The sequence below is a fragment of the Engraulis encrasicolus genome, chromosome 14 (genome assembly GCF_034702125.1).
Source record: "Engraulis encrasicolus isolate BLACKSEA-1 chromosome 14, IST_EnEncr_1.0, whole genome shotgun sequence".
In the NCBI taxonomy this organism is placed as follows: domain Eukaryota; kingdom Metazoa; phylum Chordata; class Actinopteri; order Clupeiformes; family Engraulidae; genus Engraulis; species Engraulis encrasicolus.
In genome coordinates, this window is record NC_085870.1 from 4,264,253 (window position 1) to 4,274,252 (window position 10,000).

General features: G+C 44.5%; 1 protein-coding gene across 2 annotated transcripts in view; it reads right to left on the bottom strand.

The window, feature by feature from the left end:
• Window positions 1-3,952: 3,952 nt before the first annotated feature.
• The window catches only part of sdc4 (syndecan 4), a 19,783-nt gene continuing 13,735 nt past the window's right edge, over window positions 3,953-10,000 (bottom strand). The window contains exons 2-5 of one of the 2 annotated variants that reach the window (XM_063214814.1): window positions 9,473-9,656; window positions 9,253-9,284; window positions 7,228-7,426; window positions 3,953-6,650 (exon numbers count right to left, since the gene is read on the bottom strand). In XM_063214814.1, coding sequence (XP_063070884.1) covers window positions 6,499-6,650; window positions 7,228-7,426; window positions 9,253-9,284; window positions 9,473-9,656 — 567 coding nt within the window. In that variant the 3' untranslated portion in view covers window positions 3,953-6,498. Of the gene's footprint in view, window positions 6,651-7,227; window positions 7,427-9,252; window positions 9,285-9,472; window positions 9,660-10,000 lie in introns of both variants that reach the window. The other variant, XM_063214813.1, reaches the window with a different exon arrangement.

The window sequence follows — 10,000 nt, forward strand, 5'->3', positions numbered from 1 at the left end:
ATAGAGGTATCGTCGCACTATTCAGTTAGCCTGATAAACCAGCCTAAATGCGACACCGGAGTAATTTAGTCTGGCCCCGATGAACGATACCTCCGAAGATTGTTGATGAGATGAGAACAACCTGTTGTTTTTTGACAAACCGTGCCTGCGCTCTGACCAATCAGCGATCTTTGCCATTGATGTGTTTCCCCAACGGTGTAGCGAAATTCGTCGTCACTCCCTCAAAACCCAGCCCGCTTTGATTCAAAAAAAAAAATCTCTGCGTTGTAATTGGTTTTGCCAGACTCAGGGCACAGGGTTCAAAACATTCTCAGATCCGAGGCCAGACCCACTCGCAGCTGAATATTTTTCAGCGTCCAGCGGGTGGCGCTGGTTTACCAGGCTACTATTCGGTCATTCAATTTAGGGAGGTTTGGCCACACTCACAAAGTTGTCATTTGTGTCATTTGGATACAAGTAGCCTACAGTACATAACCAAGAAACATTACCAGGTGCCTCCCTTTCAGCTTGAGGCCCTTGGCATTTGCCTAGTTTGCATGCCTGGTTATGACAGGCCTGTTTGTTGGTTGGTTGGTTGGTTGGACACGGACGGAAGTGGAGTTGCTCTCATAAAGTTCATACCCTTGACTTGACACATGTCTCAGGAGAATGCGAGGACTCCTATATCACTCCCACCCATACACGAGTCACGACAGACGCAGACACACACAGCCCTCCGCCATGGGGGACTTAAATACCAGGTAGGCTATGACGCGGTTTTGAATAATCGGGGAGTTGGGGGGAGACATGAGTAACTGGCTGCCGGTGTGTTGTGAAAAGGGAGGGTAGATTCAGGTCGATTCAGTTCCAAGGTTGTCATAGTGGGTAGGGAGCCCTATCTCGGCCATTTCGTGAAGTCTTTACGAAAACTTCAAAGTTACGGTCAGGAGTGTATTTATCAGCAGTGTTTTAGGAAGGCCGCCCTCCTATCCAACAGATTAATGATCACATTGCGCAGTTCTTTCTGTAGTTCTTCCGTCCTCCACTTGTGCGTGCGGCCTTGCGTTTTGCTGATGTTTTGGTAATCAGTAGGCCTACCGCCTCATTGTTTTACTTTTTGTCCAGTCACATTGCACAAATAGTTGTTGAAATTATCGGGTTGTTCCTATTTTTGAGCTGGGCATTCTTTTTCATCTGAGGGGCCACTTCAAATACCTCCAAGGGCCATAACAGTCCTCCAAGGGCAGTACAAGTCCTCAGAGGACCGTACTATGAACACAAACCAGGATTCCCCCAGTTTAGGCCTATGTTGAAGGCAGTCGCTGGAGGTCCCCTGAATATAACTTAAATGTATTGCAAATTTAATTTCTAAGATTCCCTTACAAAATATGTCATACTTCATGTCAAGCTGAATAACATTAAAATTATATCAGGGTCCGGATAATACGCCCTCAAGGGCCATAAATGGCGAGACATAGATTCCCCCTCCTTGCCCTAAAGCACCAGCATACTGTTAACCCAAATCATAATTACACGCTCCAGTATTATCTTGGGTTGTTTTTCTTTTCCTTTTTTTTCTTTTAGCTTGCTTGCTGTTACAGTACTTTTAAACCATTGTGATTTTAACAGTTCAGTGGTAGTACTAGTGCTTATAATAATATTACCACAGAAGCGTAGCCTTGCTGATAACTTGCTGAGGCCGCGAGCGATAGCGTGAAGTTGGGCCACTCCCTTTAGCACGACGGTGCCAAAGGTAACAGGTACGGAGTAGCAGGCAGGGGAGAAGTCTGAGCAATGCTGAACTGACTGTACACACAACGCAGGGCCCATTCCTTGCAGGCTTTTGCTAGGCCCAGGACAACATCATCTGAAGGGGCCTCCATTAAAAAATACTGTACATACAATGCAATGGAAGCCCAATTTTCGGGGCCCCTCTCTCTTCCCGGGGCCCAGGACAGCTGGCCCTTTTGTCCCCCCTCTGCCTTTCCTGTTGGCTCCCTGTACACAAGCACAGGGCGAGAGAGTGAGGCGTGTGGGTGTGGATGTTTACCATGGTCGCCCTGCTTGTAAAGCAACGCAGAGGAGGAGGAGGAGGAGACAGGCTCTGGCACGTTGGCCTTATTGTTCCCCCTTGCTCTGATCCCTTTTTTCTTTTTTTTGCTCTGCGTCTGAATACAGGGTGGAGTTATTCCCATGTTACAGCAGCCTGCGATGACGAACATCTATCCATTATCCCAGACTGAAACTGGCTGCCAGTAAGAGGACAATGGCCAAGAAAAATAAAAGCGAAGGGGGAAATGGTGGGCGTCTCCAGAGGTTTGCATTGACGACTAGATTTTCAAACCATGACACTGATGGTGACATGATAAAGGCCTATAGGCCTATACTTCAAAAGAAAGGAGTTTACCGCACACTTATTTGACTTTTTATTGAACTCTCGTGCAGTGGTGTAGTCTACTTTTTTGAAGTGGGTATACTGTATATTCCAGCATTTTTTGAAGTGGGTATACTGTATATATTTATGCTATTCTAAATAATGGATCAATACATTTTAAGTGGGTATACTGAAACCCCTAAAATTTAGAAGTGGGTATACTCCGTATACCTGCGTTCTACGTAGACTACACCACTGCTCTCGTGCGTTTACCAGCACCTACACAGTAAAAAATGCAGTGTTAATTCAACACTTAGAGAGTGCTTTGGGACCAAATAAGCTCTAGAAGGTGTTAAATCGTCTCTGTTAGTGTTGCATTAACACTGCAGTTTTTACTGTGTAGAAGCTGTGCACGGATCTTCGAACTGTTGCCTATAGGCCTATATTGGCCTATAATTTCAATCTCAACAGATGACCCAGTTGCTGGGGAAGTTAAAATCTATGAAAAGATACCTTCATGAAACGATTCAGAAATTCTCTTCCTGACCATTCGTTCCTTTGAACCCAATCAGCAGTCCTTTACTTGTTCTCAATATTAATCATTTTTTGAAACAATTACAAGTCCTGAATTTCCCCCTGGGGATCAATAAAGTTACTCTACTCTACTCTACTCTACTCTATTCCACTCTACTCTACTCTAAGTTAATGTTCTCAAACATGAACTAACCCCTTCTAATGCAGCTGCAGTGTTAACAAAAAGTGCTTGTTCAATTTCTATTACAAAATAACAACATGCGTGTATTTGCATTAAAAAAAATACCAGATGTTAGTTATCAAGACAGAGTGAATAGCAACATGTGTTGTTTACCCAGTTATTCACATTGAAAACCTCAGCTATAGTTCAGCTTTGAGCTGTAAGGCAGTGAAATGTTTTAGGTCTCGCCTACGGCCAAATCAGAGCACTGAAAATGTAGTAAATGCCCAACAGCCAGCCAGGCCCTGAAAACCCCGTTGGCAGGGCTGGATTAAGATGGCCTGGGGCCCCTAGGCTTCAAGTTGATGTGGGGCCCCCCGGAAAGCAAATTTCGAGACAAATTTACTTCGACAGTGTCATGATTACGTGCTAGGAATTAGGGATAACATGTCTACCACCTTGTACTCAACATGACAGATGAATTTCTCAATGTTGCATCCCGTCACAATTCTGCAATTTTTCACATTTGACCAATCGGGGGGGCCCTGGCAGGTGGGGGCCCCTAGGCTGCAGCCAAATCTAGCCTGTGCATTAATCCAGCCCTGCCCATTGGCACATGGTGCGCTGCAGCCTGGGCCATGAATCCCATAGCCGTGCTGTGAACGCGTTTCTTGCATGCCAGCTTAGCCCACCACAGCTATTAACTGCATAGCTCAGATGGCTGGCAGGAACAAGACGTGCGTGCATCCGTCCTCAACACAACCAAACACACCAAAATTACTCAACAGATTAAAACTAAACTGCCCATTAAACTGGTGAATCATGCGCCACTAAATTATTTGGGTTTGAACATAAAGAAAGAAAGAAAGAAAGAAAAGGAGAAGGAGCCACAGCAGACGTAGCGGTTTAAGTTGTGTGCATAAAAATAGCTTTATTTTGCAAACAGATCAGAACCTGCATGCAGAAATCAATGATTCATTGACTCCTCCACTCGATTGGTGATTCACATCTCGTGTTATGACGAAAAGCAGCAGATTTATTTATTTAACCCATGCAAGTGACACATGGCTCAGTACCGTTCCCCTGAACAATTACATAGCAATCCTTCTACAAAACATAAATATATACCGCTCAAAATGTCTAAAAAGGAATAGAAATTCTTACAAAATAACAAAAAAAACTGCTTCAAAACTATTTGCTTCAGAAATCTTAAAACTAGTGTATAATATATATAAAAAATTAAAAATCACATATACAACAGCTTAGAGGGGGAAAAGCCCCAACCTGAAAGAAGGCAATAAAATATTTGACAGTTAAATTAATACAAAAAAAAAACCTGAAACATAATCTACTGGAACACTGAACAGAGACACAGTAACGTTAGTACTAGCATTGGTCATTCATTTTGAAAGTTTTTTTTCCCACAGAGTTTCAGAAGAAACTAAACATTGTGCAGTTTATTTCTTTCGCCATTAGCAGTGTGATGTGAAACTGGGGGGAAAAAATCATGGATGGACAAAAAAAAATAAAAAATAAAAAATTTGGCATTTAAATATTTGGTTACTAACAGTCTGCCAGAAGATGGCTACGTACCCATTTCTCCCCCACCCCCCAATTCATTTTGATGGCTATTTACAAATCCCTGGAAGTTCAGAGTCCATGTTCAGAGAATAGGTCAACCTCGATAACCATGTACCTATTCGAAATAACCTTGCTAACAAGATAACAGTTTCCAGATCGATTCGGCCTGGCAATCAGCTGATCGGAGAATAGAGCACTGTTGGGTACGTGATCTTTTCCCACACCACCTGGTGCTCAATTCCAGCTGCTCTATCCCATCGTGGACAGTGAGCAAGCGTATACATCAGTCTCCCTACTGGACTGAAATGACAGAGTACAGACACCCCCCTCCCCTGATCACCCCCACCCCCCACCCCCAAAGAACTAAGGCAGATTTTCATTTGAGACGGAGCTCAGCTACATGACAGCCACAGCACTTAGTACCAACGGATTTTATTTCGATATTTTCTTTTAGCCTTAACTTAAAAAAAGGATAAAATTAGTAATCCTACACAGGGATTTCATTATTTAAAATAAAAATAAAACAAACAAACCAAAAGAGGAAAACTTTCGAACCAAAAGCACAAATGCCACAGTAACATCATCTTCCACAGCACCAATATTGGAACACCTGGGACAGGTGCGGGCCAGTGGCGGGACAGGTGCGGGCCAGTGGCGGGGCAAGGGCGGGGGACTGGGAGGGAATAAATAAACTAGATGCTGAGGATCTCTGTACCATATTGTGTCTGGCGCGCGCTGCTGAGCACCGCCGTACAGCTTTTAGTGTTATAGCTTAACAACAAAAAACACAAAAACAACCTCCGGAAGTCAGGGTGCACACTGATATGGACACACACACAGACACGTTTGAATGAATTACAGTGCAGCTCAAAAGACATGTAAGCATTTAACTTTGGGTGGAGTTAAATATTTAAATTAAAAAGGAAACTTTCCTAAAAGGACCAAAAAAAAATGATATGACAAAAACGATGTTTTGCAGTTTGGCAAACACCTCTGAATTGCTTTATCATGTTTTTAAAAAACAAAACAAAACCCGAAAAGGAACAAGGCCCTCCTAAGTTGCATGGGCCACTGGTTTGGGCACATTTCATGATGTTCCAGAAAGAAAAAAAAGAAATGCACATTCCAAAATCATGACTTGAGGAGAGTTGTTTTTACAGTCTGTATTTTCCTTTCTTTCATTTTTTCTTTTCCGGAGAGAGAGAGAGAGTTTGAGCACCTCCCTCCAACCCCCTCTCCTCTGGCTTTCATGGGCGTGTTGAGGATCAGGCGTGAGGCAGTCCAGTTAGAGAGGAGAGAGGGAGGAGAGAGAGAGACGGAGAGAGAGGGAGGGATGGAGGGAAGGAGGGAGGGGGGGAGCTTAGCGGCTGAGGTTCAGAGGCACTGTGAGAAAGGAGAGAGGTGCAGGCCAGTTCAGGCCAGGCCAGGCCAGGCGGGCGAGCAGAACAGAACCATGGCAGCCACCTGTGCGAGGGACAGGGGAGTGCGTTCCAATATGCGACCTTGCCTCCTCCACTTGTGCTCGTCTCCTCGTCCCACCTCCTCCCGTCCCCTCCTCCGTGGAGAAAACAATCAAGTTTCCCAGCTGGCAGCCTAGCCACAACAACTTTTGAGGGACTGTTTTTCATTCACTATCCCAATTGCAAATGAGAAAAAAGACTCTCCAATTGAGCTTTTGCAAGATATTGAAATATAATGCTGTTGTCAGTGATTGTCATCATGACATATTACTTCCTGGAAACAAGGCCACAAGCACAAGTGGAGGAGGCAAGGTCGCATATTGGAACGCACCCAGAGAGTCCAGGACAGGGCAGGGAGGACAGGGCCGATGGATGGAGGGGGGAGGATAGATGGATAGATGTTTTTGTTTTTAGGCGTAGATCTCTGCGGTGGCCGCCTTCTTGTAGATGGGCTTCTTGCCCAGGTCGTAGCTGCCCTCGTCCTTCTTCTTCATGCGGTAGATGAGGAGCAGGATGAGCAGCACGGAGAACAGCAGGCCCACTGCAGCGCCCGCGATCAGAGCTGGAGGAGAGGGAGGGAGGACACACACAACACACATTCAGACACTTAGCAATGAGAGCTGGAGGGCATACAAACACATTCAGACATTTAGAACTTCAGAAACAAGACTCTTAATGAAATGTCTAAGAACGTTTGAGCTATTTCCTTTATACATTTTATGAAAAATGCTTAGAATTGAGACTACAAGTTTTTTTTGGAACAAATCATACCATTTTGAACATTCAGTCATGAACAGTGCAGAGTTGGCAACCAAACTTAAATTTAAAAACCTAACCATTAGCTGTGAGGTGGGACTGCAAATATTTTTTTTTCATATATTTATGTCAGCCATCTTGGGACCATTTTGTTCCTGTGTTAAAGTTGCTTTATAAGCTACTTCCTTTAAATTAGGTGCTCAGTAAATTAGTAAAAGTACTTTTTAATAAAACATCATACGATTTGATTGTTCAGTCATGAACAGTAGCCTACTTGAATTGCATCCTAAATTTGAAAAAAAAAAAAATAATAATAATAATAATAATGCAAAATACACCAAGGAAGACCATGGTGCAATCCGCCAAATCTTTTGCTCGCTCACCTGCAACAACTTCCGTCTTCTGGAAGAAGCCCTCGTCTGTGTCTGCCTGTGACATGAGCACGTTGGGAGGGTAGTCGTCGTTGGCCGACGAGCCCACGCCCACCTCGTTCTTCTGGACGATCTCGTTCTCGTTGACCGTGGGCCTCACGGGCTTCGCTGGGCCGCCCTGCTCCGGGATCCTGTTGTCAATCAGCTCCGGCTACAGAGGACAGACAGGGATAAACGCATCAACCAAACGTCAACATGTGGCTCATAGAGTACACTGAAACATCGGTCACAGTTACACAGTTACAAGGACAGTGACGGTGCACAAGTACTGTGACATCGGTCACGGTTACAAGATACTGCACTATAATACGTTTTAAAGTCATGTCATGTTGTGTGCAGTGTGCTAAGCTAGCCGTGCCTGTTATCAAACAGCTCCCAGCTAGACAGGAGTCAAAACATCAACCAAACATCACGTGACTGGTGCTCCTACACTGAACAGCGGTCACAGTAATGAGATATTGTATTGTGCTTAGCAAGCACGTTTACGCCAAGCAACTTAATTATTTTAGGTACACGGTTCTAACAGTGCCCGTTGTCAATGAGTTCTGGTTAATGGGGACAAAACATTACATTACATTGCACTTAGCTGACGCTTTCGTTTTTTTATTCAAAGCGACTTACAACTATTATTTTTCAGGGTATTGGTTACAGTCCCTGGAGCAATGTGGGGTTAGGTGCCTTGCTCAAGGGCACTTCAGCCATGGATGGAGATGTAGGGAGAGGTCAGGGGGGATTCGAACCGGCAACCCCTAGATTTAAAGACTAACTCTCTACCCATTAGGCCACGGCTGCCCCAAAACATGCACCAAGCGGCACATGATTGCGGCTCATACACTGAACAATGGTCACCTGCATTACACTACTCTTTTTTTCAGCATTATGTTAGGTAGGGGGTGCTAACAATGGCTGCTGTCAATTAGCTCCGGGTAATGGGACAAGACATCATCCAAAACATCATACGAGGCACGTGCACAGCTGTCACAGTGATGATGAGATACTGTATTATGCTTAGCTGACACCTTCATCCCAATCAACATACAGCTATTTAGCTCCAGGGAATAGGTTACAGTCTCTGGAGCAATATGTGGGGTTATGTGGCTTAGCTGAATCAGCACACAGTCAAACAATAACCATCTGTTGCGATTATAATAAACTACATTAATCTTTGAAGATGCTTTCATCCAAAGCAACTTAGTTACATTAGGTAGGAGGTATAATCCCTGAAGCCATGCGGGGTTATAGTGCCTTGCTCAAGGGTATTTCCACAACGGATCTTCATTAGGGCTGCACGATATATCGAAAATGTATCAATATCGCGATATCACGGCTTGCGATACACATATCGCAAAAGTTGGTTATATCGTGATACCTACTTTTTAATTTTTAATAACAGCCAATTTGGTGAAAAGGTTAAAAAAGGTACCAAAAAGGTTGACATTTAAGTTGATGCTGTATATTACCCATGCTTTTTTCCGAATAAAAATAATGTTGGAAATAAAACATTGCTCTCAGTTGTTTCATACATGATAAAGTGTTGAATGGCAAGTAGAGAGGGGAAAATGTATGTATATATTAAATATCGCGAGTAATATCGATATCGATGGGCAGTCATGGGTGAGCGGTTAGGGCGTCAGACTTGCATCCCAGAGGTTGCCGGTTCGACTCCCGACCCGCCAGGTTGGTGGGGGGAGTAATCAACCAGTGCTCTCCCCCATCCTCCTCCATGACTGAGGTACCCTGAGCATGGTACCGTCCCACCGCACTGCTCCCCATGGGGCGCCACTTAGGGCTGCCCCCTTGCACGGGTGAGGCATAAATGCAATTTCGTTGTGTGCAGTGTGCAGTGTTCACTTGTGTGCTGTGGAGTGCTGTGTCACAATGACAATGGGAGTTGGAGTTTCCCAATGGGCTTTCACGCTTTCACTTACAGTCATGTTATACAGAAATCATGGAAATTAATAACAAAATAATTCTCACCTTGGCTGTGGGCACAATCTCATTGAAGGACTCTGCTGAAATAGGGGTAGAAATAAAAAAACTGTTAGACAACATGAAAAGTGGAATTCATGAATTATATCGGCAAGAACTTGTGTGAGAAGACAAGCTAAGCTAACATGTCTTTCCGGTCACCAGCAGTGGTGGTTCTGAGGTGAGGTGAGGTGAAAAAAAAAACCCAAAAACCACATAAACAACTGACCTCCGTCTCCAGAGCCTGACATGCCGTCCTCAAAGTCATCATCGTCATCCTCGCTGTCTTCGTCGTCACTTGTGAGCTCGAAGTCGGAGGTGGCCGAGTCGCCCGAGGACACCAGGTCCTCCTCTGCGGGCGCCGGCAGCGACTGCTTGGCCTTCATGGGCATCCATGTCTCCGTCTCTCTTACCTGCTGAGCCGAAACACACACACACATACGCACACACACACGGGACAGAAGCACACGCCATTAGAGCTACGAGCCTTACAGCCAAACAGCATGAATATTTCAGGAAAGTGATTTTGAAACTTCACATCAGGGTTAGAATAAGTCCACTTAAAAAGCAATACTAAAATACAGCAACAACAGGTAGTCAAGGGTTTTTTTTTTTTGGTTGCTTAGCTTCGGTCGCCAGAGACGTTGGGAACAGAATAGTCACTCTACTCCTCCACTCTCCACTCCACTCTACTCCTGCTGCTGCCCATGTTACAAGGCGGTGAGCCACTGATCCTATTTTGCAATACAACAATATT